Raw genomic sequence first — 17312 nt, 5'->3', positions numbered from 1 at the left:
ATTACCTTGGAACGAACACGAAGATGATTTTTGCAAAGAATCTAAATTATAAGGTGTCTATAAATTAGCAAAACAAATGTAAATGATCAAATTAATTAATTTCACTTTTATATTTGTTACAGGCTGTTGATTGGTGGTCTGTAGGTGTGTTAACTTACGAATTACTAACCGGAGCCTCCCCATTCACCGTCGAGGGTGAGAGGAATACTCAGCAAGAAATATCGAGGAGAATACTCAAAACCACCCCTCCAATCCCAGACAGTAAGTTCCCCCCTATTAATAAAACTTGAAACTGTTTTACTAATGTGAAATTTGCAGGTTTAGGTAAAGACGTCTCAGACTTCATAAGCAAGCTACTGGTCAAGGACCCACGCAAAAGGCTGGGCGGTGGGGAGGAGGATGCCAAAGAGCTGAAACGACACGCCTTCTTCAAAGACCTGGACTGGGACAAGCTGGAACGCAAGGAGATCCCCGCCCCATTCAAACCTGTCATCAGGTAATACAGTTCGCAACCACCCCCCACGATTGAGACCTAACACCTCGTTACCGTTTTTCAGGAACGAATTGGACGTGTCCAATTTCAGCGAGGAGTTCACGGCGATGCCGCCGCGGGACTCGCCGGCGGTCGTGCCGCCCAACTACGACAAAATATTCAAGGGCTACTCGTACGTGGCGCCCTCCGTCCTCTTCTCCAAGAACGTGATCAGCGAGGAGATACTCCAGCCGACCAAGCAGCACGACAATACGTCGCTCATAAACTGCAAACTGAACAACTCCCAGTTCTTCCAGGCGTACGACATCGATCTCAACGAGGAGATTCTGGGCGACGGCACCTTCAGCGTGTGCAGGCGGTGCGTCCACAAGGAAACCGGCAAGGAGTTTGCCGTTAAGATTGTGAGCAGGACCAAGGATTGCTCGCAGGAAGTGAACTTGTTGAGGGCCTGCCAGGGCCACCCCAACATAGTTAAGCTGCAAGCGTTCATACAGGACGAGCACTTCAACTATTTGGTGCTGGAGTATTTGAAGGGCGGGGAACTGTTCGACAGGATAAGGAAGAAGTCGAAATTCACCGAGTCCGAGGCTTCGTTGATATTGAGGAAGCTGGTGGGCGCCGTCAATTTCATGCACTCTCGCGGTGTCGTGCACAGGGACCTGAAACCGGAGAATCTCGTGTTCACTTCTGGGGAAGATACGGCCGAGATCAAGATAATAGATTTCGGCTTCGCGAGACTGAAGAAAGAAAAGGAGCCGTTGCACACTCCTTGTTTCACGCTGCACTACGCGGCGCCGGAAGTATTAAAGGGCGATCCCGAGGGATACGACGAAAACTGTGATTTGTGGAGTCTGGGCGTGATATTGTACACGATGCTGTGTGGCAAGGCGCCGTTCCACGCCCGCTCCAGGGACGAGAACGTGACGTCCATAATGGAGCGCATCAAGGAAGGCGAATTCTCGTTCGACACCCCCGCCTGGGAGGGCGTCAGCGACGAAGCCAAGGCTGTGGTACAGGGTCTGTTGACGGTCAACCCGAGCCAAAGACTGAGAATGGTCGATCTGCAGAACAATTCGTGGGTGCAGGGCAGCCAAAACTTCCCCCAGACGCCGCTGATGACCCCCGATGTACTTACGGGCACGCCGGCCGAGCTCAGCCTCCAAACCACGTTCAACGCCTTCCACAGAGCGCAACGGGAGGGCTTCCGACTGCAGGACGTGTCCATCGCCAAGCTGGCGCAACGTCGCCGACTGAAGAAAAGTTCCTCCGACAACAACAGCTCGTCATCGTCCAGTTTCACGAGCGAAGGCTCTCTCAAGAGCGATCCGACCACGCCTCTCTCCACCAAGACCAAACACTCACTCGACATCAAAAAGACTGACGACAAACAAGACAACCCCAAACCCAGCACCAATCCAGCGGAAAAAGACAATGTGTTCATTTTCGGCGACACCAAGACGTCCGAATTCCTGGACAGGTTCAGCTCCAATCCTTCCACGATCACCTCTCAAAGCTCATCGAGCCTAAGGAGCTCCGACACTAGCTCAAAGTACGAAAACCGGGAGTCGACCGGCTCCAGCGGCATCGTGGTGTCGGACAAGAGCTCCGTGGACGTCAAAGTGGAAAAGAAGAAGCGGGAAAAGAAGGTCTACGTACAGACGAGGCAGAGCGAACGAATCAGAAAACAAAGACTGGAAGTCGACATGGATCCGCTGTTGCAGTTGCCTCCGAACAGGAGGAAACGGAAGTTGGACGCGACAGGGTTGGAGCCGGTCGCGACGGGCACACCAGAAACTAAAGTCAGGAAAAAGGCCGCGCCGGCTCCGAGCCGGAGGGGGCAGAAGAAAAAGGTGCACCGGTAGACCCCGTAGTGTAATTTAATCAATTTAGTATGTTTTTTGTAAAAAATAATAAAATGTACAGTGATACACAAAGATCGAACTGAAGTGTATACCATTATGAAAATATACATCGATGCGGTTTAATCTTTGTGCCATTCAACAAATTCTCTCAATGTGATAAAGGTTTTACTGGAAAAATGTAACTGTTTTATTACCGGTCACATGTACTTGTTTGTTCCATTGTATATGCGATTCATCATTTAAGTGCACTTCTTAGACCGAAAGAAACAACTAAGGAATACCAAAAATTTGTATATATATAAATGTATGAATTAAACATTTTTGTAAATGTACATTTCTCGTTTACTCTTTATGTATAATTGTTTTATACAGATTTAAGATTTAGATAATGTTGAAGTGTTATTTTCTTTGGGTGGTTGCAATTAATATTAAATTTTATTTCCTCGTGAAACAAATCGTTTTTGCCCATTTTTGGAATTAGTAAAACATTAATTATGTACAATTTTGATTTAATTCATCAAAAGTGATTTTTTCACGAGATCATCTCATGGGTAAAAGACGAGTACGTCTCTTACCTGCCTTTTTATATTGTTAGTCATTAAATCGCAACCAACCATCAATGTTACAAAAATTTTATAGGTATATTTGAATTATTACACATTTTTAAATTAACACCTTTTTAAAGAAAGAAAACAAAACAACAACAAAACATATTATGGCATTGTTTCTTAATGATTTTGGTTTTATGTGATGACACATTAATTTTTTATATTTGGTGGATGTAGAATTGAGCAACAATTATTAATTGAATTGGATTTACCACATGTATATCAAAGTGTAGAAAAATTTACAATTAGTTTGACTCATTTCGATGACCACCATTTATGAGCATATCAAAAATATATAATTTTTTTTTGTTTGAGAATAATTAGAACGTTTATTAATTTGAAATGTATGATGTAGTAAACAATTGAAAAATGTATATATATTCCCCACCTAGTTTTTTAGGCAATTATCAAATGTATAATAAATATTTTTTCGAACGATTTGTGGTGAAAATTATGACATGGTTGAAACTTGGAATATATATTTATGTGGAAAAATACACTTTCTTAAAATTTATAATATAAAATGAATAAAAAGAATTACAAACGTATATCTGTATAAACATAACAATAAACTGGTCTATTTTTTAGTCATTGTATGTTCATTAGTTATGGGATAGTATGTCAACTATTATTTATATTACCTTATTAATTGTTTTTGTTTTGCACTCAGGTACAATTTTACATAAAATAATCACTTAATGTAGTATTTTAATTTTATATTACTTACTTTGCTAGTACGATAGTATTTGTTTATTTGTATATGGCAGTTTTTATGAAAGAAGGGAAATATTTATATGAAAATGATAGACCAAGTAGACAGTGCCTTTTACCTCTTTATTCTAGAGGCTGTCTTGCTTGTAGGCAACATACTACATATTTATGTAATTGCCTTATGTTAGTATTAAATATTTTGATTCTTTATATTGGCATTTTTATTTTTAATCCCCATAATTGAGCACAATCAATTTATATAATCCATATGTGATCAGGGGATTTCCCTGTTGGCCTGTTCCAAAGCTGTGTTGAAGTTAAGTATTTGTCTTACAAACACGTCTTTATATTATACACTTTAGACAAAATAAAGATTTTCTATGGCTTTAATAAAAAATTTTAGAAAAAAGCACTGTGGACATCTTATGCCAAAAAACACAACATTATAAATATACAGGGTGGCATTTAATAAACATTTATTTATTATCAATAGACAGATATTTTTATTGTTGTAACTCCATTGACGTAATTTTGGCAGACAATAATAACATGTCATAAAAATTAACCGTGAACTTTACTTAAAAAATGAGCCGCCACATCGGACGTGTTCTAATCTACGGCGGGAGCGGCGCCTTGGGAGCGAGATGCGTCTCTTGCTTCAAGTCCAACGACTTCTGGGTCATATCGGTGGACTCCCACGAAAACTCCGAGGCAGATCACAACATCATAGTCGACAAAGTGCTTTCTCTCAAAGAACAGGAACAAGCCATTCTGATCACGTTGAAGCTGTTGCTGGAGGATAGTGTGTTGGATGGAGTGTTCTGCGTCGCCGGAGGATGTTCTGCTGGGAGTCTGGAGGACATCGTCAGCTGCATGGATAAGATGTGGAAGCTTAATCTCGTGCCCTCCATCATCTCCACGTCAATCGCTACGAAACATCTTAAGGAACAGGGGATCTTCCTGCTGACTGGTTCCAAAGCTGCTATGGAGCCGAGTCTTAAGTATTTGCCGTACAGCATCGTTAAGAATTCCATCCATTTCCTGGTGAAGTCGTTGGTGTCGCAAAGAGATAACGGACTACCGCGTGGTACTCGCATAGTGGAAATAGTACCGGACATCGTGATGGAAACACCATACAACGCCTCACCGTTAGATATAATAGCTGAGATCTTTTTTAAATGGTCCATAGGGGAAGAACAACCGCCTTCCAATATGGTACATTTCGTCGCCAAATTAAAAAAGCCCAAAGTTGCATCAGAATCCCTTAGGGAAATCGGTCCGGGACTGTATATGGAAGTTAGATCGATATACGGTAATTAGATTCGGACTAGTTAACAACGAAACCATTAGGATTGAAAATAAAAACACTAGACTCATTTATTTGATGGATTTTATTTGTTTTCAATGTTTAAGAAGACATACTATATGTAATTTAGGTACAGAACGGTTTACTTTAGGAATAACAAATTATAATATTTAGGACACTCAATTAAATTACAAAATCCGACATAATTAAATAATATGGTATAATTGTCTTAAGTTTTTTTATATTTTCAGATGTATCTGCTTAAATCCAAGTAAGTACGAATGAACAATGAAAATGCAACTAATCTAAACTATTTATTTAAGTGTTCATAAAATACATATTAATTTATTTTTTGACCTACACTTTATCAACAACAATAATGATCACATGTCATGAAACATGTGAGATGAATTATTTATATTAATTGTGCACAATTCCAGATATCCTCGTGCACGGTAGTAATACTTCAGTAAGAATCCAAGAGAGGGCGCCACAAAAATAAAACTATTTTTGCGAAATACGTACAGTTAAATTAAATTATATATTATTTGAATCGCATTTTTATTAATAATTGTGCACGAAATGTTAATAAAAATTTACAAAGATGGACTAAAATGCCTAATTCGAATTTATTGTCCGTGAGACGCATGCGCCAAGTTTTGACAATAATCATATGACACTTGGGCGAGGTGTAGAATTTGTGTCTTGTGAGCTCCAATACAGCCGTGAAATTTTAAAATGAAGGGGGCCCTGTTCAACATAGACTCCGGCTATTTGGAGGGCCTGTGCAGGGGCTTCAAATGCGGCATCCTGAAACAGGGAGACTATTTGAATTTGGTGCAGTGTGAAACTTTGGAAGGTAAATGTTCAATTGGATCAAGGTAATAATTATGTTACGTGTTTTTTTTCCATTGTAGATCTTAAGTTGCACTTGCAAGGGACAGACTATGGTACCTTCCTGGCTAATGAGCCTTCTCCATTGGCTGTCTCCACAATTGACAATAAACTACGTGAAAAACTTGTAATTGAATTCCAACACATGAGGAATCATGCTGTTGAGCCCCTGTCGACATTTTTGGACTTCATAACGTACAGCTACATGATTGACAACATCATATTGTTGATCACAGGCACCTTGCACCAACGTCCCATTGGGGAGCTCATTCCCAAGTGTCACCCACTGGGAAGTTTCGAACAAATGGAAGCCATACACGTCGCTTCCACCCCAGCTGAATTATACAATGCTGTCCTTGTGGACACACCATTGGCCCCATTCTTTGTGGACTGCATCAGTGAACAAGATTTGGATGAAATGAACATTGAAATCATCCGTAACACCCTCTACAAAGCGTACTTGGAAGCGTTCTATGAGTTCTGCAAGCAAATCGGGGGCACCACCGCCGAAGCCATGTGCGAGATCCTGGCTTTCGAGGCCGATCGTCGTGCCATCATCATCACAATCAACTCCTTCGGCACGGAGCTGAGCAAAGACGACAGGGCCAAATTGTACCCCCGTTGCGGCAAATTGAACCCCGATGGCTTGGCTGCCTTGGCCCGGGCCGAAGACTACGACCAGGTGAAAGCCGTAGCCGAGTACTACGCTGAATATTCCAAATTGTTCGAGGGTGCTGGCAACAACCCTGGCGACAAGACCTTGGAAGATAAGTTCTTTGAACACGAAGTCCGTCTCAACATCAACGCCTTTATGCAACAGTTCCACTTCGGCGTCTTCTATTCTTACTTGAAGCTCAAGGAGCAGGAGTGCCGCAACATTGTCTGGATTGCCGAGTGTGTCGCACAGAAGCACAGGGCAAAAATCGATAATTACATACCTATATTCTAAACCCAAATTATCATTCCATTCTACTCATTTTAAATTAAATGTTATATGTGTAGTTTTATTTTGTTTTAAAATATTTTCTCAGTATTCTTCTGAAATTATGAGGCACAACCGTCAGTGTTAAGGGTAATAATGTGTAAAAATATAGTGATAATACATGTATATTATGTTGTTTGTTGGATGGAAATTATTAGCAAATTTATTTACACCTTTTGTCTGTACAGATTCAATTTTTGTTATGTTAATAACATCTCTACCTACATTATAATGTTGAAATTGTAAAATATTAAATATACATAGATTTAGTGCGAACAGCTCGTTTTATTACATAATTTTTCGTATAATAAACAATAAATAATTGAATAATACAAAAACGTGACAATGTTCTAAAAAATAAGTAAATACCTAAATTCACAATTCTAATAAGATATTAACATTTCAGGAAAGTAATTAGGAGGAAATTAGTGAATACATTCTGGTTATTCCCTTTTTGTTGGGAAAAAACTTACTGTCAACAATAATAGATCTAAAAGTTAAATTTATTCACTCTTTTCCTCAATCCTAGTTCTGTTAAGCTTATTAAAAGCAGCTGTTGCTGGAGGATAGTGTGTTGGACAGCGTATTTTGGATAGCTGGGGGTTGTTCTGAAGAAGATTAGAAAGATATTGTCAGTTAAATAGATAAGATGTGGAAGCTTAATCTCGTACCCTCCATCATTTCCTCGTCAATCGCTACGAAACATCTTAAAGTGTCGGGGGATTTCCCTGTTGACCGGTTTCAAAGCTGAACCTACAACTTGTTGCATTGGGAGATTGCTGTAACTTACAAAGAATAGTATGCTGGGAAACTTAGAGATGACGCAGTGTGTTCTAACGCAGAATTAACTTATTAATTTATACTTAAATAATTAAAATAAATTTAGTAACACATTTATATATTATATATGTATATTAAGTATTCATTTATTGTCTAAAAAAAGTCTGAATATTTTAGTAGTTCAATGAAATAATTAAAATATTTATTATGCAAGAAGGCAGAATAGCTAAGTAGACTGAATACCTTACATTAAAGGACCTATAATATGCATAAGTTTGTGGTTGCAGTTTACTTAACTCTTGGTAACTCCGCCATGGTTATGTGTGTTATGATATTGGCTTGTCTGGTGTAATTTGAAATATAGTTTTGCAATTAGACCGAACTCTCATAACTAATTACACTTCAGATGTTTAATGCGACCATTCACCGCGTTAATTAAACATAAATACGAATTTCTTAGACTGAAAATGTACTCGAGGAAATTTACAACCAACCGTACGACGAAGTATGTTATTCACACAAGTTTATATGGCTTTCGTGTGTGACAAATAATTAAATTAGTTGCCTCATTTCGGATGCTATTTCTACCCCCTTCGGGTGTCGCCGCACATTGATCATCAAACACCACGTTAAACTGTTTTATAAATTAGTTGTTTACACAACAAATAAGATGTAGATGTAAAAGTACACAAGTTTATAAATTCATATATGCCGAAAGAGAACCAGAAAAAACGACCGCAAGAACACGATACGGCGTATAAAGTGCCGTTCAGTCCTCGACGTTCTCTAACCCATTTTCTTTCGAACATATTTATTCACAAAGCATCCTAAATTATATATCAAAGCAGCTTTTGTTAAGTTTTTTTTGCAAGCTTAGCATATCTTAAATAGAGAGCCTGCTGTTTTTAAATCGTCCCGCTCGAAGATTTCCCTTTACGGTTCGGCTACGAGTAATAAACGGGGCTGGAACAAAGAATCTTTTTTTAAAATTTATGCGCCGGGAAATTTGTCGTTGTCGCTTTTAGTTCCGGCGCATGTAGTTTGTTTCGTTGCGATTCTTTAAAGGCAAATATGAGGAATAATTGCCAGACAAGGAGGCTGCATCAAAAGGTTTTATTTATGTGCGACTTCAAAAAGGAACGACTTTAATTAATACCCTAAATAAATCGATCCGGGGGTTCGTGCCACGTATAATTTTCGTTGACACAAACCCGTATCAATTATCAATTTGCAGCATCATCTGTCTGCGATAGTCCACTACTGGTCGCACTTTAATTCCGTACGAGTAATTTAACGTGAAGAATGTGGTCGAAATGTATAATTTAGAGACGGCGTAGCGCGGATAAACAGCGCCGGATTAAATGATGAGTAAATTTCCCCCTTTGTATCTCGGACATGTTTCCTGTCTTGCTCCAGTCAGACCTGCATTACCTTTGTTCCGGGGATATATCTCGTGTTTATAAATTACTCAAGATGCTAACTATTAGCTTGTCTAATTACCTGCCAAATTATAGGTATTTCGACAACGGTTTAGTTTACATTAAGTTTTGTCGGTTTTGTCCGGAGTTAGACCTCTGGAATTTACTTTATTTGGCATCAGAAGTTGATCCTAACACTCTTAAGACGGGCTCAATTGGAAGAAACTAGTTTATAAATGAAAATTATAATTTTTAATTTAATTTCATTAGAGATAATGTGACTGACTAGTGACACATCCGAAAAATTTTGGATCTCATGGATATCTTACTTTAGGACCCTTCAAAATCCATTTTTCTAACAGGATAGGGTCCGACTTGATATTGTGGGAGTTGCCTTGGAGTGTTTCCAATATTCTAATGTAAATTTGTTGCCATAATTATCAAGATTTCCGGACTTATCACCGATTGAACAATATAGGAAGTCAAGACATGATTGTTCCATATAGGCAACCAAGAGTACGTGGTCAAGATTTTTTGAAAATTTCGTCCGGCATTGGGGGAAGTACCTTATCGATTTACTGTGCTATCCTCATGGAAATAGTATAAGAACTGATTCGTCTTTCGTAAATTGAGGAGAACTTCAACCAATTTTGAACAACTTTGGATGAATCCTTCGGATCATTCCCAATGCATAAAAATCCACGTAATTGGTAGATTAGTGCATCTCTCATGATAATGACTAATTTATTATTTCTTCATTAGTGCAAAAACTAGCAAACAAGAAGTATCTTGACAAATCATCATACGTCGGTAATTCCCTTTGATAACGTTTTATACAACTATTTCAGTTTGTTCTTCGTCGAGTTCGCAACAATAAAGGGTCCACGTATATCAATATCCCAGGGCTTTGAAGCCTCGCCGTACAAAGGACGGTCGCGTCACACGGCTTGTGTGCAAATGTGAACCGTCAAAGCTAATTCCGCAATGACTTTATTATCAAATAAAACTTTGAGCCGTAATCAGTTTCGTCCTGTGAGGATATTAATGTACGTGCAACGTGTGTGTGTGTGTGTTTCGGGAATCTAATTGCGTTTTTTCCCTGTGTGGGAAAGGATTAGGGTACTTTTATGTTTCACATTATGGTTGGATGCGTTTTGTGCATCTTAAAATGTCTGGGATAATAGGACGACTTGAAAAATAAATACTTTTTATTTAATAAGTCATTACCGTGCAATTTGCTGCAATCATTTCGTACACTGATAATTTAAAGTCAGAGGCGTCCGACAATTTGCATAAATTAATATGATTGAATCCGTAATTTTCATTCACCGAAGCGAAATAAAAAAGGCCCTGGTATGTCCTCATATTTGCGGCACAACCTGCGTCTACAATTATGCAGTTGCAGGTGGTTAAGGATAATTTGCGTTCTGTCGTTTGTAATTACAATTCGGAATTACACAATTTAAATATGTGTGCATGTCGTAAAAGTTGACAATTATTTCGAATGTGTTTTGGAACAGAGAGGAAATAAATAGAACATTAAAACCAATGCAAAACTTAATCCGGGACCGGGTGAAATAATCATTTGGCGTCGCGACGCGGGAACAATGCAGTCGAAAAAATCAATTTACGTTTTGCAGCGTTCCATTAACATTAGTTTTTCGAGTCCTCAAATTTATTCCATTATCCGTTGGGATCTCGCAGTTTATACTTTTAATTTGGCGCATTAGTGCCCGGGCTTTTTCTATTTGTTTCCTCGCTCCTTTTTTTTTTTTTTTTTTGGTTTTCAAAACAACAACCCGGACGTAAAATGAGGTTATTACTTTGTGTGGCAGATGTTTGGGTCTATCGGTCAGCGTGGATACGTGATTACGATTCCGGATTCGCGGCATGCGCGAAATTTAATTAGAAAATAATTGTGTTTATTCGGGCATTTAATTGGAAAACAATTGCAGCTTACCAATATAATAAAATTGAAATGCTTTATATTTCGGCATTAAAAAATTGGCGAATTGAATTTTATTTCAATCGGGTTTTGAGCGACCGGTTTCGATTGCATTCCTGCGTACTGCGCATTTTTAAGCAGGCTTCATCGCCACTTCACATCATTCATTTTGCCATTGATACGGATTATATGATTTTATGTTCCTATTTTTTTTTTCTGAAGTGGAAGAATACTGTTACTGTCACTATCACTCCACCTCATAATGCCAGGTTTATCCTGCAATCATCAATAGAAGAATGTACATACAAAGACATAAAAGATAAATTGTCTAAAGATATAAAAATGTATGCACAAAACGACTTTGTAATACTGCAAAACTACCACCTGAAGAACGTTTTTAACTCTTCCAAGCTTAGCAAAAGCATATTTGAGAGTGTATTCCCAAACAGAAATTAGTTAATAAGGAGCTTTTACTGTATTAGGTTGGTTGCGCATTCGCCATTTTTAACAACAGTTGCAAAAATGGTGGATGCGCAACAAAAAACTTAAATAAAATATTCAAATGAATTAGGATAAGATTTTTGAAAACATAAAACGAATTGCCTTTTGGATGTGATTGTTACTATATAATTTGTTTGCGCATTCACGATGTTTAAATATATATTAAACGTCAAAAACATGTATTTTATGATATTTTAAAGGTTTCTTTACTGATTAATTAAAAAAAAAATTAAATAGTACCTGTAAAAAATGGATCTGACAGTGAATAAAATAAATTACTTTCAATATAATCAATTTATTCTTAGAATTTATTTAATACTAATTAATTATGGGATTGGTGGCGCATCCACCATTTTTAACAACAGTTGCAAAAATGGTGGATGCGCAACAAAAAACTTAATTAAAATATTCAAATGAATTAGAATAAGATTTTTGAAAACATAAAACGAATTGTCTTTTGGATGTGGTTGTTACTATATAATTTGTATGCGCATTCACGATGTTTAAATATATATTAAACGTCAAAAACATGTTTTTTATGGTATTTTAAAGGTTACTTTAGTGATTAATTTAAAAAAATTAAATAGTACCTGTAAAAAATGGATCTGACAGTGAATAAAATAAATTACTTTCAATATAATCAATTTATTCTTAGAATTTATTTAATACTAATTAATTATGGGATTGGTGGCGCATCCACCATTTTTAACAACAGTTATAAAAATGGTGAATGCGCAACAAAAAACTTAAATAAAATATTCAAATGAATTAGGATAAGATTTTTGAAAACATAAAACGAATTGCCTTTTGGATGTGATTGTTACTATATAATTTGTTTGCGCATTCACGATGTTTAAATATATATTAAACGTCAAAAACATGTATTTTATGATATTTTAAAGGTTTCTTTACTGATTAATTAAAAAAAAAATTAAATAGTACCTGTAAAAAATGGATCTGACAGTGAATAAAATAAATTACTTTCAATATAATCAATTTATTCTTAGAATTTATTTAATACTAATTAATTATGGGATTGGTGGCGCATCCACCATTTTTAACAACAGTTGCAAAAATGGTGGATGCGCAACAAAAAACTTAATTAAAATATTCAAATGAATTAGAATAAGATTTTTGAAAACATAAAACGAATTGTCTTTTGGATGTGGTTGTTACTATATAATTTGTATGCGCATTCACGATGTTTAAATATATATTAAACGTCAAAAACATGTTTTTTATGGTATTTTAAAGGTTACTTTAGTGATTAATTTAAAAAAATTAAATAGTACCTGTAAAAAATGGATCTGACAGTGAATAAAATAAATTACTTTCAATATAATCAAATTATTCTTAGAATTTATTTAATACTAATTAATTATGGGATTGGTGGCGCATCCACCATTTTTAACAACAGTTATAAAAATGGTGAATGCGCAACAAAAAACTTAAATAAAATATTCAAATGAATTAAGATAATATATTTGAAAACATAAAACTAATTGCCTTTTGGATGTGGTTGTTACTATATAATTTGTTTGCGCATTCAGGATGTTTAAACATATATTAAACGTCAAAAACATGTTTTTTATGATATTTTAAAGGTTTCTTTACTGATTAATTTAAAAAAATTAAATAGTACCTGTAAAAAATGGATTTGACAGTGAATAAAATAAATTACTTTCAATATAATCAATTTATTCTTAGAATTTATTTAATACTAATTAATTATGGGATTGGTGGCGCATCCACCATTTTTAACAACAGTTATAAAAATGGTGGATGCGCAACAAAAAACTTAAATAAAATATTCAAATGAATTAAGATAATATATTTGAAAACATAAAACTAATTGCCTTTTGGATGTGGTTGTTATTATATAATTTGTTTGCGCATTCAGGATGTTTAAACATATATTAAACATTAAAAACATGTTTTTTATGATATTTTAAAGGTTTCTTTACTGATTAATTTAAAAAAATTAAATAGTACCTGTAAAAAGTGGATCTAACAGTGGATAAAATAATTTACTTTTAAAATAATCAATTTATTTTTAGAATTTGTTTAAAGGTAATTAATTAAATATTAATAAATATTGTATAGATTGAGACAAAAATAAAGCTGTACATATATAATTCTTTTAGTCTTATATTTAATTATTTAAACAATCTTAGTATCAACTATAAGATGTACCAATCTAACTACACATCAGGAAATCTGGGTAATATGAGCATTCCAGTAAAAATGTTAGAAACAATTAGAACGGAGACAAAACCCCTTGAGGGACGGTTATTTGTTTTGTGTTTCAATCCATTATTGGATGTACCGCAAAGTACGTAATATTTACATGAATTTAAAACAGTAAAACCGAAGGAAAACATTAAATGAATATTCCGCAAGGAAAAAACATCGCCCGGTAAATAAATATAAATTATTTCTCATACTTTGTCTCAAAGAGAAACTATCCATTTGGATTATGAATAAAACATGGGGTAATCGCGATTTTCTAAATATTTAGACTTTATGCAGAACTGCACTTTGAATATTCATAATCTGCTTATTAACTCCGCGCTACCAATTCATTAAAACCTGTATCTAAAGAACGTGTATTTCCTCATTTGCATCCGGTCTAATCTTGAATTAAGCAGCGCGATGTTTTAATTTTAGTGTTTCGTGTAATTAAAAACAAATTTCCGAGTGTGCCGTTTGAATATTGAAAGTTCGGCCGTGGGTTGGAAAAACGGGGAAAGTTTCCGGCTGTGCATAAAGGGAAACTTTGGGGCTGGAGATGCAACTTAAAACTATTAACGTCGCATTGATACCATTGTCGTGGCGCCTCGATGCTTAAGGAATTCGGCCAATTTGAAATGTTATGACAAAGGCCAGTGCTTAGAACTTTTTCAATTATGTCGTATTCTGTGTGTGTACAAAGGAAATTTCGGCGAAACATGTTGCTTGTTTGTTACGACCTCGTTTTTCAACGCGAGTTAATTAAATTTCTTTGGTTTTGTGCCCTGAACTACTGTTCCGATACGATTGATCGGAACTTTCCCGCATTGTTCCCTCGAACAACAAGACTACTTTTTATCGTAAGTTTAAAAATACAAAGTACTGCCCCCGAATGGCTTCTTTAATTAAAACAATTTCTGCGTCCCGGAATAAGCGTGCATAATAAATAATATTCATAAACAAAATATTTTATTGTGCTCATGATTTATTCAAACTACCTCGACGATTAGGACTACAGTTACAATTAATTGTGTCAGATTCGTGTAGCGATATGCAACTGTGACATGGAAATACGCTCGTACAATCAGAAAAAAGCTTAATACTGTTTTGAATAATAAATTTTATCGATGCTTTACTTTTTTATTGTTTTATACGTATTGTATTTCAATCAACCCATTGAAGTGATTTTTGTTCATTTCACTGCATTCATTACAATTTTTTGCTGTTTTAAATGTACACTCGATCATTCCATTTCAAATAATCCGAATATACTTAAATTTTATATATCAGTTATAATAATAAAAAGGTAAAAATAATATTTTTAAAATATTTTAATAAATGGCGAATGCGCCAGTTTGCTATCATACATATGCAATGTCAAAATAAAATGATAAAATGATGAGCAGTGTAAATATTAATTAGTCGCAAATATTAATAAGTTCATATATAATTTTAGCAGAGAGAGTACTCAATTATTCTTAATAAGTGTATAAAAATTAGTTTTTTAGATATTTAATTAGTTCTCTTAAGTAATTCGATTATTCATTAATATATGTGGGAGCAATTAATGTACAGGTGTATAAATAATGCATTAATGCTTGTTAAAACTGTATTGTAACTTGACAAGGGTAATTTTTAAAAACATTGTGTTAAAAATAATGGAGTAACATTCACAAGAACCACTTAAACATGGTCAAAGTAGCAATGAGAAACCGCAGCGATTACGCCGACCTAAATCCAGTCATTTGTTGCTCGCAGAACAGAAAACAGGACGAGGGCGACGTATGTGAACGCGGAACCGGGATAACCGGGGTGGAAACGAGACGGGAGAGTGGAATTAGCGAGTCGCAGGTAACGGATGAGCGTAGGAAATAGAGGCGGAAGCGTTTGGAGGCGCGTCGCGGCGATGTTACGGGCGTACGGGAATGGAAACTGGAAGTGACGAAATTCCATTCACCTCACACGGGAACATCGAATTACCCACCTTATTCGGTTTGCCTACTTTCTTCGGAAACTAAAACGTATCCGGCCCAGAAATTCCGGCGACGCGGCGCGTGTTACGGCGTTTTCTATTCGGTGTTTTGGATGCCGGAGCTTCTTTCGGCCGTTCCCGAACGTCGGTGGTGGCAGTTATTGTTGTCGTTCGTGATAGAGGCGGAAGGTTTATTTATTATCTTTACACGCGGACACACATTCACATTCATACAGATATTAGGCCACTGAAAAACACTTCAAGTATGTGAAAAATGTCTATAAATTTCTTCAGTTTTATTTAGTCTTTTCTATTGCTTGAGTTGATTATGGAAATTCAAATACACAATATAAAATACAGTTATATAAGTTAAGTAACACTTATTCTCTATTTTACAGATCTAAAGTTGATTATGTACTGGACAGGTTGCGCATTCGCCATTTTTAACAACAGTTGTAAAAATGGTGAATGCGCAACAAAAAACTTAATTAAAATATTCAAATGAATTAGGATAAGTTTTTTGAAAACATAAAACTAATTGCCTTTTGGACGTGGTTGTTATTATATAATTTGTTTGCGCATTCACGATGTTTAAACATATATTAAACATAAAAAACATGTTTTTTATGGTATTTTAAAAGTTATTTTACTGAGTAACTTAAAAAAATTAAATAGTACCTGTAAAAAATGGATCTGACAGTGGATAAAATAAATTACTTTTAATATAATCAGTTTATTCTTAGTATTTGTTTAATAGTAATTAATTATTAGATTTGTGGCGCATTCGCCATTTTTAACAACAGTTGTAAAAATGGTGAATGCGCAACAAAAAACTTAATTAAAATGTTTAAATGAATTAGGATAAGATATTTGAAACCATAAAACTAATTGCCTTTTGGATGTGGTTGTTATTATATAATTTGTTTGCGCATTCAGGATGTTTAAACATATATTAAACATTAAAAACATGTTTTTTATGGCATTTTAAAAGTTATTTTACTGAGTAACTTAAAAAAATTAAATAGTACCTGTAAAAAATGGATCTGACAGTGGATAAAATAAATTACTTTTAATATAATCAGTTTATTCTTAGTATTTGTTTAATAGTAATTAATTATTAGATTTGTGACGCATTCGCCATTTTTAACAAGAGTTGTAAAAATGGTGAATGCGCAACAAAAAACTTAATTAAAATGTTTAAATGAATTAGGATAAGATTTTTGAAACCATAAAACTAATTGCCTTTTGGATGTGGTTGTTATTATATAATTTGTTTGCGCATTCACGATGATTAAACATATATTAAACATAAAAAACATGTTTTTATGGCATTTTAAAAGTTATTTTACTGAGTAACTTAAAAAAATTAAATAGTACCTGTAAAAAATGGATCTGACAGTGGATAAAATAAATTACTTTTAATATAATCAGTTTATTCTTAGTATTTGTTTAATAGTAATTAATTATTAGATTTGTGGCGCATTCGCCATTTTTAACAACAGTTGTAAAAATGGTGAATGCGCAACAAAAAACTTAATTAAAATATTCAAATGAATTAGGATAAGATTTTTTAAAACATAAAACTAATTGCCTTTTGGATGTGGTTGTTAT

The 17312-nt window shown here is 35.2% G+C and overlaps 3 protein-coding genes across 4 annotated transcripts in view; all 3 read left to right on the top strand.

Annotated features, from left to right (window-relative positions):
- LOC109596447 (ribosomal protein S6 kinase alpha-5) overlaps nucleotides 1-3884 on the top strand; it is a 65809-nt gene extending 61925 nt beyond the window's left edge. For both annotated transcript variants that reach the window (XM_049963552.1, XM_049963551.1), the window contains 3 exons: nucleotides 123-261; nucleotides 319-496; nucleotides 558-3884. In XM_049963552.1, the coding sequence (XP_049819509.1) occupies nucleotides 123-261; nucleotides 319-496; nucleotides 558-2355 (2115 nt within the window). In that variant the 3' untranslated portion in view covers nucleotides 2356-3884. The remainder of the gene's footprint in view (nucleotides 1-122; nucleotides 262-318; nucleotides 497-557) is intronic.
- Nucleotides 3885-4208: 324 nt separating this feature from the next.
- On the top strand, nucleotides 4209-5533 carry LOC109596444 (dihydropteridine reductase). The gene is made up of 3 exons (XM_020011988.2): nucleotides 4209-4986; nucleotides 5232-5251; nucleotides 5421-5533. Exons 1-2 carry the CDS (start codon nucleotides 4260-4262, stop codon nucleotides 5243-5245), a joined length of 741 nt encoding a protein of 246 aa, XP_019867547.1. The 5' UTR covers nucleotides 4209-4259; the 3' UTR covers nucleotides 5246-5251; nucleotides 5421-5533.
- Nucleotides 5534-5654: 121 nt separating this feature from the next.
- LOC109596440 (V-type proton ATPase subunit d) lies at nucleotides 5655-7132 on the top strand. Its single transcript, XM_020011984.2, has 2 exons — nucleotides 5655-5839; nucleotides 5898-7132. Exons 1-2 carry the CDS (start codon nucleotides 5719-5721, stop codon nucleotides 6821-6823), a joined length of 1047 nt encoding a protein of 348 aa, XP_019867543.1. The 5' UTR covers nucleotides 5655-5718; the 3' UTR covers nucleotides 6824-7132.
- The last annotated feature ends 10180 nt before the right edge of the window (nucleotides 7133-17312 follow it).

This window comes from Aethina tumida, chromosome 2, assembly GCF_024364675.1.
Source record: "Aethina tumida isolate Nest 87 chromosome 2, icAetTumi1.1, whole genome shotgun sequence".
In the NCBI taxonomy this organism is placed as follows: Eukaryota; Metazoa; Arthropoda; class Insecta; order Coleoptera; family Nitidulidae; genus Aethina; species Aethina tumida.
The sequence above is the reverse complement of the archived record's forward strand: the minus strand, read 5'-3'. Positions and strand labels throughout refer to the sequence as shown.

What these genes read in the sequence shown, in the direction of transcription:
- LOC109596440 (XM_020011984.2), top strand. Translation starts at nt 5,719, where the DNA reads ATGAAGGGGGCCCTGTTCAACATAGACTCCGGCTATTTGGAGGGCCTG. An exon ending in GCAGTGTGAAACTTTGGAAG is followed by an intron (nt 5,840 to 5,897) that starts GTAAATGTTCAA and finishes TTTCCATTGTAG; the next exon opens with ATCTTAAGTTGCACTTGCAA.
- LOC109596444 (XM_020011988.2), top strand. Translation starts at nt 4,260, where the DNA reads ATGAGCCGCCACATCGGACGTGTTCTAATCTACGGCGGGAGCGGCGCC.